At 37.7% G+C, this 14195-nt stretch overlaps 2 protein-coding genes across 8 annotated transcripts in view; one reads left to right on the top strand and one right to left on the bottom strand.

Annotated features, from left to right (window-relative positions):
* Window positions 1-165: 165 nt before the first annotated feature.
* Window positions 166-1627, top strand: Naa20a (N-alpha-acetyltransferase 20 A). Its single transcript, XM_070668527.1, has 6 exons — window positions 166-350; window positions 463-487; window positions 760-850; window positions 948-1077; window positions 1159-1295; window positions 1368-1627. The coding sequence occupies exons 1-6, from the start codon at window positions 298-300 to the stop codon at window positions 1451-1453; spliced, it is 522 nt and encodes a 173-aa protein (XP_070524628.1). The 5' UTR covers window positions 166-297; the 3' UTR covers window positions 1454-1627.
* Window positions 1628-3072: 1445 nt separating this feature from the next.
* Window positions 3073-14195, bottom strand: part of LOC139109285 (uncharacterized protein CG43867) — a 50665-nt gene continuing 39542 nt past the window's right edge. For 3 of the 7 annotated variants that reach the window (XM_070668213.1, XM_070668256.1, XM_070668266.1), the window contains 18 exons: window positions 12378-12545; window positions 11892-12077; window positions 11472-11686; window positions 10780-11014; window positions 10479-10653; window positions 10141-10377; window positions 9676-9967; window positions 9226-9499; window positions 8772-9161; window positions 8447-8620; window positions 6389-6681; window positions 5899-6232; window positions 5574-5813; window positions 5307-5443; window positions 5115-5244; window positions 4754-4963; window positions 4536-4671; window positions 3073-4384 (listed from right to left, as the gene is read on the bottom strand). In XM_070668213.1, the coding sequence (XP_070524314.1) occupies window positions 4320-4384; window positions 4536-4671; window positions 4754-4963; window positions 5115-5244; window positions 5307-5443; window positions 5574-5813; window positions 5899-6232; window positions 6389-6681; window positions 8447-8620; window positions 8772-9161; window positions 9226-9499; window positions 9676-9967; window positions 10141-10377; window positions 10479-10653; window positions 10780-11014; window positions 11472-11686; window positions 11892-12077; window positions 12378-12545 (3891 nt within the window). In that variant the 3' untranslated portion in view covers window positions 3073-4319. Of the gene's footprint in view, window positions 4385-4535; window positions 4672-4753; window positions 4964-5097; window positions 5245-5306; window positions 5444-5573; window positions 5814-5898; window positions 6233-6388; window positions 6682-8401; window positions 8621-8771; window positions 9162-9225; window positions 9500-9675; window positions 9968-10140; window positions 10378-10478; window positions 10654-10779; window positions 11015-11471; window positions 11687-11891; window positions 12078-12377; window positions 12546-14195 lie in introns of those variants that run through there. The other 4 variants (XM_070668222.1, XM_070668231.1, XM_070668238.1 and 1 more) reach the window with 4 other exon arrangements.

Here is a 14195-nt window from a genome sequence, read left to right as displayed (position 1 = left end):
ACTTGCATCAGCGCGATCTATCGCATTATTAATCGTACTACCGAGGTATCCGTTCCCGATGGCTCTTGAATGGCTCTTTAAAAAACCAATCAGCTGACAGAAAATTTTGTTAGTTCCGAAAAACTTCGCTACGAGCCATTACCATCGTCACCGGCAAATTGAAGTAGCGATGGAAGTCAACTGACGTAATGTAATGCACTCACATTTACAAGAAGCAGTTTGTTTTCGTCGTCTTTCGTTCGGGCAAAGTTTTATCGATCGAATAAAATAAGCTGGTACTTATTACAACTTCAAAAAATGACGACACTTCGGCCTTTCACGTGCAACGACCTGTTTAAATTCAATAATGTGTAAGTAACATTTAAATGAATCTGATTTCCCTTTCGCCTAACCTAAAATTCAATTAAATGATAAATATTGATACTATTCGGTGTTAGAATTACGTTTATTTATTATTTTCAGGAATTTGGATCCACTCACAGAAACAGTATCCTTTTATTTTATCAGAAATGATAATATATTGTTATTTTAATATAAGCTTTTGAAATTATTAAAAGTGATACCAAAAAGAAAATAAATTATTAATTAAAGTAAAATAATAATTATTAAAAAATGATTATTTTTAATTATTTTGCTTTTCACGAATAAATTTATTTATAATAAAGCACCTTTAGAAATCGAAGCTTTTTATATCATAACTTACAATTAAAACAATTTTTAAGCTTTTCAACATATATTATCTTTTACACTTTTATCTAGTATGGACTTTCATTTTATATGCATTACCTTTCACACTGGCCAGAATACATTCAAGTGGCAGAATCTCCAAGTGGAGAAATTATGGGTTACAGTAAGTCTGTTTGATTTTGTATTTTTGCTGTCAACAGTGCAGCAAAAGTTTTATTTTTTAATGGTAATTTTTTTAAATTTGAAACCATCTGTTTCAGTTATGGGAAAGGCTGAGGGTCATGGAGAAAATTGGCATGGTCATGTAACAGCCCTTACAGTTTCTCCTGACTACAGAAGATTAGGTCTTGCTGCCATGTTGATGAAGTATCTAGAGGATGTATCAGAAAAGTAAATAATAATTTATTTTACTTACTGTAGCCTATTAATATTTTTTTACCTTTTACTAACTTATATTTTTGCTTAAATTAGGAAACAGGCATATTTTGTAGATCTCTTTGTCAGAGTGAGCAATAAAGTAGCTATCACAATGTACCAACAATTAGGATATATTGTGTACAGGACAGTGTTGGAATATTACAATGGGGATCCAGATGAGGATGCATATGGTAAAACTTTATAAACTTGAAATAACAAATCTTTACATAGGTAAGATAAACCACATGTCACCTTATTTCCAGACATGAGAAAAGCCCTGTCAAAAGATGTGAAAAAAAAATCTATGATCCCATTAACACATCCTGTAAGACCAGAAGAGGTGGACTGAACACACAAACTTCTCATACTGGCACAAATTGACAAGTAAATAATTAAAATCTATCTGTACAAATTATCATGAAATTAATTAATGTGAGAATGTATAAGAGGTACATGTCTTCAAAAATTTATAATAAACCTTATTTATAACTTTATATTTATCAATAAATACCGTATCTATTAACATGGTATTTTCTTCTCCCTTTTGTTAACGTACACTCGGTTAGAAATGGCATTCATGGTGCTACGACGGCGGCTAGCATACGTGATCTTGGCGTGATGTGCGTCGAATCTTACACGAAGCACGCGCGTAGATGTGTTACGGAGCACCGGTCACAGACTGAGGGAGAACGCAGCCTACTACATCCCCCCGTACTCGGCGGCCGAGAGTGAGGGAAGTCACGTACGCCAGCCGCCGTCGCCGCTCGTTGCAGCAAATGCTATATCTGCTTTTCAGTGTACTCTGCCTTTCGTAAACTAGATAAAATTTGACAATCGCCATATTGACATTTGCAAAATTATTTGATGTGCAGTTTATTTATTCCTCTGTACAATAGTACACAATGTCTTCCACTTGTTTTGCTCGTACCTTCTTTAAACGAATAAATAACAGATATAAATGTAAAATGTAAAATAGGCTCGGTAAAATGCGCAATCCAGATAGACCTCGATTGTGTAAATTGCTAGCTGCCTATTTTGATTCTACTAATCTTTAGAAACGCAAGTTCTCATGATATTTACACGAATGGGTGAAGAATGTAACACGCGTAAGGTTTCTTCAACTACGTCATGATACAGGTGCTAGTCGATCACTTAATAACTTTTCGATATCGCTTCGATATATTATATAAAAAATTAAGGACAAAATGTCGTTCTTGCATATCTTTGTACTGCTCTCAATAGTCTGAAAGTTCGTATTACTCGTACAAACATTCACGATGTACCAAGTAAAGCCGAGTGTGTGTGCGCGCCTATAATCCGTTCATTTCTAAATATTTAAATAGGATCACAAGGACACCTGAATAAAAATTTCTCTTTTTAGACGTGTCAGACCTTGCAAAGGTTCTTTGAATATTGAGATTCGCTATTCCCTTTAGAACAGACGCGTAATAGTCTCGAAAATTACAAAACCGCACAAGTCTTATCTACACTGAAAAGCAGATGTGGCGTTCGCTGCGACAACGGCAGCTGGAGTATATGACCCTAGTGTGATATTAGTCTCGACGCACACCAACGCTAGGGTGACATACGCTAGCTAACGTCGTCGTAGCAAACGTCATATTTGTCTCTCAGTGTACATATTGCACGAAAGCCGCCTTACTTTCAGCTTGTAATTTGTAACTGCTAGAAGGAAGACGTTTACTAGTTACGTAGGACACGTCGAACGCGAGTACAAAACTTCTCTATTTTCTCTTTCTTTCATTCTCTCATTTTCTATGTGTACATATATATAGACAACGCTATAATCGTTACGTATGTTTAATACACAGTGTTGCACACGTATTACGCGTAGGAACGCCATGTTAATTATATTAAATAGTAAATTACGTTTCCAATTACATCTATTTGGTCGTGTACCTGTAAAAAAATCATAATAAAATAAAAATTAAAAAATAATAAAGAGAAAAAAACCATGTAATCGCTTATACTTTAAATAAATACAAGACTAGCTGTTATCAAAGTTAATACAAGTGTATCGGATTTTCTTTTGCTTGCTAAGCAATCTTATGAGCAGCCTCATGTGAAAAAGGCAAACTAAAACGTTCAAAGACAAAAACAGAGAGAAATATAGTCTGTTTTTTCTCTTTTTCTCTCTCTTTCTTTCTCTCTCTCTCTCACTCACTCACTCTTTTTGGCAATATGTACGCGATAATTCCGCCTATGAAGTCCATTTAATATCTTGTAACGTTACTATTGAAAGAAAATTAGCTTTGTCTTTTTTCTCTTGATTTAAATTTTCCTTTCTTATCTAAATATATCACAAAATCGAATTTAATAAAAAAAAAAAAAAAAATTGTAATTACAAAATACACAATTTTAATTTTTAAACACATACGCGTGATTCAGATCTGTATTAAACTCTCAATTTCATTTCAATTTTAATCTGTAACAAAATTAATTTAAGTAAAATTGTATAATAAAAATAGAACCCATCCATCTAACAAACTCTGTTGGACAGGAATACAAAAGAACTGTATTATAAATATGACATAGCGATAACATTTGTATAGGCTTAGAGGTATTCCATTCGACATCGAAAATTGAGAAAGAATGCGTTCGCTGTGTCATTCAAGATGTACCGCTAAACATCGAATAACTTTGATTAATATATTATACACGACACGGGGTGAATACATCACTATTACGAAATATTTTACGCGTTCTTTTTCGTTTCGGTTGTGTTTTTAATTTGATATATAAATACGTAGCAAGTCTTAGCACGATACGTAGCCTCGAGATGAAACCATTCGATGTTTAATCGCGCATACTAATTAGGCAGTGTTACAGATCGATTCGATTTGGTTCCAACCGCTCTCTAAACCACTAGTACGATCGTTTGTGGTTAGTTCTTGCGCTTATGCTTATCGTTAAATATTTACACAGATACGTTATTATTATTATAAGCGTCGATTCTAATTTATATGCACATATGACGACGTAACGTAAAGATATTTCGATCGCGTCTATGACTACGCGTTTTTTAGAAAAAACAAAAAAAATGCACCGCACATTGATGCGAACGATACTAATACTGCACTGCCTTTATATAATACAAATGACAAAAGAAAATATACTTCCTAATCAGAAGCTCCACGCGTATCCAAGAAATATATTCCCATTGTCTTTCCGAAAAATTAACGCGATCAGATTTTTTATCAAGGTCTTTGGTGATCTGGCGTTGATTTCAAAATATCAGGTTGAGTTGGAAGACAGCTTGAACCTGCAAAAATCAAATTTAAATATCGAGTTTCCGTGCAAAAATATAAAAGTGACTATTCTGAATCAATATTCATTTTCTTATTCTTCGATACAATTCTATAGTTATAATTTTAAAATAACGTAAAAAAAATAGAGATCTTTTTTTCACCGACCAGTCGCAGGTCTCAAAGTCGATTTGATGGACCTATGTGATCCGTTGCGAGTTAAAGTATTCATTTGTGGAGTGCCTGGTAACGCGTGGCCTAAGGCATTCATGTAATCGGCGATTAATAACGTTATCTCCAGAATCTGCAATAAAACATTACACCAATAAGAATAAATTTAATTAAATATTTTTCTAGTAACGATAAATTATAACTGCTGTACGCACTTTCGGTTTAGAGAGTGCGAAAAGCAATTTCTGCTCTGCCGCACCCTCGTCTGGGCAAGCGACGAGCATGAAGTCGTCTAAACAGCCGCCAAATGTTACTATGTTTGCATAATTGAACCGGCACATAACAGCCATCGTTTGTAATTCAAGTAGCGTTACACTGTCTTCGGATACCGCTATCCAGACTGTCACGGGTTCGGTTTGTTTCAGCTGAATAAAATTGTTTTAAAATAAAATCAAATCGCACATGTAGTCGTATTATTTTACTCTAATCAATTATTTTACAATCTTCTTGTCTTTACGTATAAAGTATTTGAAACGTAAATAGTGTATAACATTTATACCATTAGTATCGTTATACCTTTGCTTGATACAAGGTAGCTCCAAAAAAAGGCCACTTTCTAGTGCATGTAAGATATATACGAACGCAATCCAATACACTACGTCCTTTTAAAGCAATCCATTTTTCCTGTAACTTCTCTTGTAATTCCCTGGTAAAGTCAACATAATTTGTTAAAAACATGTATGAAATTGTTATCAATTATTTCCTTACCTTAATTGATCGGCGGTAATGTTAGCTCGATAGCGTATTGGATAAAATTTATCCAGAGCTTGGAGTACGAGATGATGTGGATTGCTTCCAGGGCCGCTGCCGCGTGCTTTGTCATTGTTGTATTCTCCGAAATCGATCTGTAAAATTGATTAAACGTTAGGACAATAAACTGAGTAAAAACTTTATGCTTAAATGTCTATAATTATTTTTAATGTGTAATAAAAAAATACGTGCTGTATGTGTAACTATTGCATAAGAAACGCATACCTGTGCCATTAACGAGGCCAGTTCAAAAGCGAGTTCGCGATTTAACGGAAACTTTCCTTGTACAACTTGTTGATTAACTTGATAACACAGCAAAAGTCTCTCCTTGTCAGTCTCCATTTTAGCGGCTTGTCGCCAGTAACAGCGAGATTTGTACGTCAATTGTATTACTCTGGTATTTTCGAATTTTCCTGAACCTTTCTCTCTCAATGCTGTTTCCCACTTTGAGATAATGTCACATAGCTAGAACGCAGATTGTAAATTTTAAAAGGTAGAATAAATTTTGTTCTATTAAAAGTGTTTAATTTGGCGAGTTTCACAAACAAACCTTTGCTTCTGGATCGATGAAATGCTCGAGATCCTTCTCGATCGGATCGTCGCTGAATAACGTGAAGCCAGACTGATGAACGTCTCTGCAACCGATCTCTTGATTCAAAGTATTCAAAAATTCTTCTATCGTAGTGCTACCGTCGAAGCTAACGACTTGATAAGTGCCATTCAGAAAATGAACCGGTATGGCGTGCGGCAGTGAATGATGATACGGATTCTTCATTAGTATCGAGAGCACTTCCATTCTTGATGGTTTCACTTCTCTGCCACCGTTTTGCAGTGTTCTTTCCAAAGCTCTTTCGCAATAAGCCGCATACTTGCCGCATTCCGTTCTGAAAACACACCATAATTTAATGTAATGCAATATACTTCTTTATCAAAAAAAAAATATTAGCGGTATTGCAAGAACAGAATCAAATTTATTGCGCGCGCACGATTTGTTTTAATGTAAAATAAAAATATAGAACATACGATAGTGTGTTACTCACTTGCTGTCGGCGTTTCTCTGTAGGTGCAACTTCAGGTACCACAGCAACCGATTGTTCTTGGGCAGGAAGAGAGAAACTGCGAGCGCGAGAAGCTGCCATCCTTGGATAAGCACATACTGCGCGGGATTAGTTTTGCAGTCCAAGATAGCAGAAGTTGAGTGGCCCTGCGTGAGCGGAGGACTGTGAGAAGTCGAGGCCGTTGATTGCGCGTCCGCATTTTCACCGCTGCCGTTTGCCGCGGGACTTTGCGTATCGCAGGTGAAGAGCGATTGCGTGGCGCAGAGGAGGAGCTGCTGCAATGGTATGCTGGCATACTACTACGTCTCGATACAATACTCAGCCATTCCTAGCCGACCAATATTGCTTCTCGTCGTCAAAGGGTAAACGCGACACGACAAAATGTCTACTTTTTACTTTTTTACTTTTAATGCCCATTTATTCCCCCTTTTTTTTCTCTATATTACCTTTATTTTCTCAAGCTATTATTCAGACAGATACTATCTCGATTAAAAAGGAGATTAAATTTGAATTATTTGTGTTTCGGTAGTAGTTAGTTAGCAGATAAGCATGAGAAATCGAAATTTCAATGCACAACTCCATGTATTAATCGAATTAAAAAAACGCGAACTCTGATAAAAACCCTTAAAAACTGCATGGGAATTAAAATGTGCCAAAAAGAAAAGCTCTTTGAGGCCGCGTCTATCTACCGTACCAACTGTAAAGCGTTACGTTCATTGACATTACACATGAGACGACTGAGGCTCTTTTTCATCATAAATTTACGCTAATTCGAGATATATCCACATAGTGTTTCCTTTTTTTTTCTTTTAATAAATTTGGAAAGGACATACAGAAGAGAAAGGATAGAGAAAGGGTAACGTAAAAGGAAAACAGGAGAGAGGAATTCATATAATACTAGAACTTTAAAGTTATCTATAACTTGCTTAGAAGAGATATGTGACATTTAAATTGCTTTTTAAACACTTTTACAACATTTTTGCATTTTTAAAAAAGCTTGTATTGTCGAGGTGAAGGCATATAAAAGATTGTATATAAGTTTTACTTGTTAGAATAATCTAATTCGGCGATAAGACTCTAGATCTCTAAGCAGCATTCAAACAGAGAATATCAAAGTAACTATATTGCAGCTATTGCAAAAAAAAAGGAACTCGTGTGAAAATTAGAAAAAAAAAGAATTAAAAAATGTTTCTTTTTGTGTGTCCTCATGTACACCAACATACCATTCTGCAAGTGAGTGAGTGAGTGGGTGAATGTCTTTGTATGTGGCACAGAACGTATTTTGACGAATTTCAGAAAATAATATTTTGCTTTGCAATATTATTTTAACGTATAGATTTAACATTAAGTGAGATTTAACAGACGCGATCAATAGACATCGACATAAATTACATTACAATAATTGTCGAAATATGTTCGGCTCACACGGGCGTTAAGGTAATTTGATCGGGTATTATGTATAAATATTAAAATATGTGATAAAAGGTAAGTAAAACTTAACATCATCGTGATGTTTGACAAAATGATAAACACATGCGATTGAAATAGAATGAAAAGTCTAAAAGACGGCACACTTAAAGCGGCAAATTAGAATTAAATGTGTGAATGTGATTGTTAAAACTAAAATAGTCCTTAAACTTGGTCAAGTATTGCAGTGGCGACAAGCGGCATATTCCTGCCATTATTAAATATTACCGAGTAATATACTTTCTAGTTGAACCATTCCGCTAAACCACTACTCAGTATCCACACCCGGAAAAATTACTTATAATACTTGACTAAGCATACCCAATGTACCATTTTCTGCATTGAAAAAAAATACCTATTGTTTAAATAATTGATGACTAAAAATAGTTTAACAATGAGATACAGATGAGATCTATCGAAGGAAAAAAAAAAAAATAATAAACCAACGATCGATGAGTATCGATTTGATTTAAAAAATGGTACAGGATGGTTGAATGTTGTTCTTGTTAAACAATAAGCAGGACTTACAACGCGCGCAGTACCCAGTGACACAAGTCTGGCGGCCTTTTTTACCTGTACGCCCAAACGGTGTTGGGTGTGACGACTTGTCTGCTTTACCAATGCACATATAAATTCAGACTGAAGTTCAGGCTGGTCTAGGCATTGTTGTAATGCGTTTTGCGCTAGAACCACGTGGTAGTCGATACCTGCTTGTTCTACCGCCACCGACATAAACAGCTGACAAGCCTGTATGATTAAAGGTATATCAGATTATTCTTACGATACGTTACGCTGGTTTTTTTTTTGTATATTCTTTCATATAATTAAATGTTAAAAATAATTTAGAAAAATTGAGTATAAAACAATCGTAATAAAATCGACAAAAGATCGTGTTAACCTTAAAGAGCTTTATGGCTTCGGTTTGCAGTGATTCGGAGGTCAGACTTGTCAGTGGACTTGTGATGCTCTCTTTCGTATGTAGCAACAGGGGATGCCGCCACAATACACAGCTAGGATCACCGTCAGTTTCCATTAGTCTTTGCACTAGTTGCTCGTATTGTGTGCCTGCACTCGGTCCACCACCTGACACCACTGTTAAGTGGTAGAGCCAGTTATCCTTATCCTGTTTATGCGGCATGAGTAGATAAGTTGGACCCTGATGGGTCGGAAAAATGCCGATCGTTCTTTCGTGCGGGCATTCGGCGTCTCTCTCCTCGCTATCGCTGTCCGAAACATGTTCTACCTCTTCTACTCGAGCGTCCCTCATGTTAATTTGACCAATAGGATTCTGAATAAAAATAATAAATTTAATATATTTTATATGCGAGTATGAATATTATTACGACACTTACCGTATCACTAGGACACTTAAAGTAAAGGAACATCTTGCCAATGAGCACGCACCAACACCTCTTTGCATGACCATTTTTAACTTTTGTCAACCACCCTTGTATCGTTGGCTTATTATCTTCTCTACTGAGCAAGAGTTTCGTTGCATTTCGCCTCTGTACGTTTTGCAGCACCCTTATCCAATCTTCCATTGTAGCAATGCAATCAGCGGTCAAGTAATAAGTTTTCTTTCCTGTGGCTATTTCGAAAGTGGCAGCTCCTTCGGCTCTATTAATTCTGGAAGACGTACAAAAATATAAAAAATTACCAGTTTTTTAAAAGAAACAAAACTTAAACAAAGTCAAATATTAATGCTTTCCTGAAATACTAAAGAAGTCTTTATGAAAATAATCTTGTCAATTTTGTCGAATATTTCTTTTTAATTTGTAAATTAATATTACATCACTGCGTACCTGCATACTTCATCCAAGATTATTTGGCCTTGAGGTTTCCGGTTGACGTCATTTTGACTCTTCCAATACGATAACACGCCATTTTTCAGCACGAACCATCGTTTCCGCCAAGTTTTTAATTTGCCGCCTAACTTCGCCAGATGACCCGTTTTCTCCAGCGATTCCTGTCTCTTTGGACTTTCGCCAGAGACGCGCATTAGAAGGCTAGGCATACTAGACTCTAAAGATGTTGAACTTAGTGCATCGGGAGGTATTGCGTAATCTTCGGATAATCCTGACTCGAGGGAAGTATCTGTAAGCCAAACAAACTCGAAGTTGTTAGATGTCGAACATTTCTTACGATTAATTGACAATTTATTTTTAATTTTTCGTCTATTCATTATATTCTTCTTACTATTTTTTTTTTCGTGCAAAATATCTAAATAAAATCTAGTAAACCAATGGAAGGAAATGAATTAAACTCACCACGTTTTACGCTTTTACTAGGAGATCCGCTGGAACTTCTTTTTGCAGGACTGAGACTACTAGTTGTTTTAATGCTTTTCGAGGGACTACTTCCGCTACCGAGAGAAGAATCCGTATTGTCAGACGAACTATTCGTAATTCTAGTATTAGTTTCGGTTTGATTCGGATGTTCTTCACCATCCGAACTATCATCAGAGCTATCACCGAAAGGCATAGATCTGATTTGACTGGCACGTCCTAAAAAAATGCATAATTAATAAAGAAAAATTGTTTTACACTTTAATGTTATTTATTCTCGTACGTCAACGGCGAAAATCAAGTTAATATTTTTACAGTACCTTTGACAGTAGCGTATACAGGAACAGATATATCGCAGTAGCCTTGAGAATTGTGAGCTGTTAAATTGTGTCCCGTGGCCTGAGAATGCTTCGACGAACTCGTCGTTGTGGTCATCGTGGAGGGTGCGGATTCTTCATTTGTCGATGGACCGATGCCAAGGCCACCGTCCGCTACCTAAACAAATAGTCGTCAAGGCTTAATCATTAAAAAAATTTATCTATAATGTAAAGAGATTTATACTATCGCCAAGTTTTAGTTAACGCGGTGACGGCATTCACGTATTCGAATAAAAAGCATTACCTGATAGATTTTTGCCTCCCAACTAGGAAACCTGTGTAGCGGCGGAGTCGGTGGGCGAGGACCTTGTCCTCCTACCTGTAACCAGTTCATACCCTCCCGGCTGGGTGTGTATATCTCGGCGTAATCGTGCACTGCTTCCGAGCTTCCGCTATCTCGGTTCGCCTCCGAAACACCGGATATATTTGGCAACATTACCAGATTTTCCACTGCCGCGGCCAACTCCTCAGATAGTAGACTAAGAGAGGATAAAAAGAAGCAGCAAGTATAAAGCACAGAACGATTCAATGATATTTTTTTTGTGTGTTTGAGAGTGTACGTGTGTGCTTGTGCGTGTGCATCTTGAAATTTCATTACTGTTAGTTAAATTAAAAGAGTGCCGTATAAATTTAATTCAAAATTTCATGAAGAAATACCATACATTGATATAATTATAACAAACATATAAGTAAATAAAAGAAATGTAATATAAATAAAATATACGTAGTGATAAAAAGTATAATAAAGGGAGTGGGACGACGGATCCCCTCGGAAAGTCCCAGGACGTTACAGGGTACCACATTTCGAAAACTCGGGCGCCGCTATCACGTCCCCTGAGGCCTCCCAAGGAGAATCGAGAGTGCATTTAGTGTGTGTTTGAAAGTGTTTGATCTCATGAAGAAACGTATTCCGTTCATCAGACTTGGAGGTTTTACCTCGAATCCATATTGGCTGCCGCAGCTCCTCGTTGAATGGTGCCGCACGCTGACAAATGTCTCCGATGCTTCGTACTTGTTTGCGGCTCCGCAACGATATTCTGCACGCACTCCGGTGCCGTCTGCGGGGTGCCCTCCAAGCTCTCCGATCGTCTGCGATCGATACGCAAGGTGGAATCCACTTCGAGAGACAACGATGCTCTTGTCGTCGGCGCCTACATTTACAAAATTTCTCGTTAAAAGAAGCCACTTGCCAATTTTTAATGTTACTAAATAGCTAATACAACTTTTCTTTCGCAAATAGAGACCACGCTCATTTATTTGCAATTATTTCTAAAAGCTAAATTTTAAATACGTTTACTTCGTGAAATATTAATTATGAAAAGATCACGCTCGCCGCATTTAAATTAAGAAACTTACGGGTGGTTTGAGCCCAATATTAGTTATATGATTGCGCAACAGCTCGAGTTGCTGATTACACTTGTTGTTCTGCTCTCTCAGGTGTTGATTCTGCTGCTCCAATTCCCTCAACTTATTCGTGACCCATTCTTTTATTCTCGCTGCTTTAGCCTCCACCTGCCTGGCGTCTTGCAGCCGTAACTGTCTCTGTAAACGACGATTATTTTATAAACTATCTGACCAGCACGGTCTCGTCGATTAATCGTCAAATGTCTCGCGAGATTAAAGACAATCTCAAGTTTTGTAGAATTTTATTTATTATTAGAAAAAATTGTCTTTCACACGAATCAGTAATCGATATTCTCCGTAATCGATTTTCCATTTTGGATAAGATAAATTTAAGATAAGCTTCGTGCCAAATACGTACGTTACTCTATGTATTATTACGAAGATGCGTTCTTCGCATTGCAAAATTTACTTATTACCCGAGAATCAGCGTCGTTTTACCTGTTCCTCGACTTGAGTTTCTAGCTTCGAGATGCAGGCACAGTGGACCTCTTCGATCTTGTCATTCTGCGTGCCGGAGGTCGACGGCAGAGAATGTGCCGGGGAACCAACACCGGATGTGCTGAGGCAGTACTCACCCTTCACTAGCCGCTCCTCCATCATCCGTACCTGAAGTGGACAGAGAATGAGTGAGCGTTTAATGTTACATTTTCCTCGCGAGTCGAACACGTCGACACGTACTCGCGTTTATAAACACGCGCGATATTATCGGCATTACTTTGATTTAGTCATCGGTGAGTCATCGGTATGCGAATACTGGTATTAAATTGCCAGTTCCTTGATCGGGGAAGAAAAAAAAATTAAAAAGGACCTTTTTTATCTCAAAACTTAATCCAAAACGATTTAAAAATCAAGTCGGCAAATTTAAAACAAAACATACAAGCAATAGGATTAAATTCAAACATTGCGTCGTGTTGAATACAACGAGGATTGCAAATAAACCTTGCAGGAAGTACGAGAATACTTCGGCTCGCATCTCATTTAATTACCAGCTTAAAAACTGTTCTCCATATACAACAAAAATAAAAAAATTAAAAAAAAAAAAATAATTAAAAATATACCTGAGCGCATCGCTCATCGCATGAGTGACGCGAATCACCGAGGGTGCAGACTCGGAGAAGCGTAAGCAGCTCGCGATAATCGCTAGCGAGTGCGTGCTGATCGCAGCCGCACGAGTGCGTAATGACGTCACGTGCGTTAAGTTACGTTACGTTACGTTACGTTACGTCGCGTTACACGCTGGGGGGACGGGTGGGCGAGAGGAGAGGCGGCGGGAAAGCTTTGTGTTAACGCCGGGGAGAGCTACCCTTCCCACGTCGTGCGTGCCGCACGCGGTGTGTAACGTGGCGGCGGAGCAGCTGTCAAAAATCGATATCGCCTTAACGGTCCGACGGGACACGCACGGCGAAACGCGGGCGAGAGCGGGCGAGCGAACCGTCCGCGGCGACTAGTCGAAAGGGGACTCGAGAGAAAATCAATACGGGGAAATCCTCTCTCTCGCCGAATGTTTTCCCGGCGGCGTGTGCCCGGTCGTCGTCTTCGTGCATGTGCTACCTTTACTTATATCGATCTTTCTCTATTTTCTGTCCCGCAACCGGCGCGCGTTATCTCTCGCTGTCGTCGCCGGCGACTTTTGCGGCCGCGGGCTCGCCAGGAAAAGGGAATCGACCTCCCTTTTGCCTTCGTCGAGATAACCCCGAGCCCCGTTCTTCGTCTTCACTTCGAAACCGCAACACTGGTTTAATTCTTTATTTCGAGACACGTGGAACAATGATTAATATTGAACAGAAAATAAGAAATAATAGGTAGTTTGCAATTTAAATAGGATGCCTGTTTATGTCTCGTGTCAACTCGCGATGCTTCAATTTGTTTTATTACAAACTTTTTCATTTACAATAATAAAATCAGCGAATTAATTTGAATGCTGATGATACGCTTCTCCAAAGTATTACATAGTACGACGTGTAATTCTATTATTGTATGAAATTTTGTGTTACGCGTTAAATTTAGGAAATTATTTGAGCACTGCAAATAGCGGATTATCATCAAAGAGTGTTACGTAACTCAATCGCCGGGCCTTTACGCGCGAAATTACACTCCCCAGAGATTAATTTCACTTACATTTTACACAACGGTGCGAATAGCCGGTAATAAAATACCGGTGAACGGAAGGTAGAAAAAAAAAAAATTATAATACTTGGGCATGAACTTCAGCCGATTGTATACAAAGTCCTACCGCTATTAAACGTTTCCATGGCA

This window comes from Cardiocondyla obscurior, linkage group LG02 (assembly GCF_019399895.1).
Source record: "Cardiocondyla obscurior isolate alpha-2009 linkage group LG02, Cobs3.1, whole genome shotgun sequence".
Lineage (NCBI taxonomy): Eukaryota > Metazoa > Arthropoda > Insecta > Hymenoptera > Formicidae > Cardiocondyla > Cardiocondyla obscurior.
Note: the sequence above shows the minus strand (reverse complement) of the source record. Positions and strands in the feature narration are given on the sequence as shown.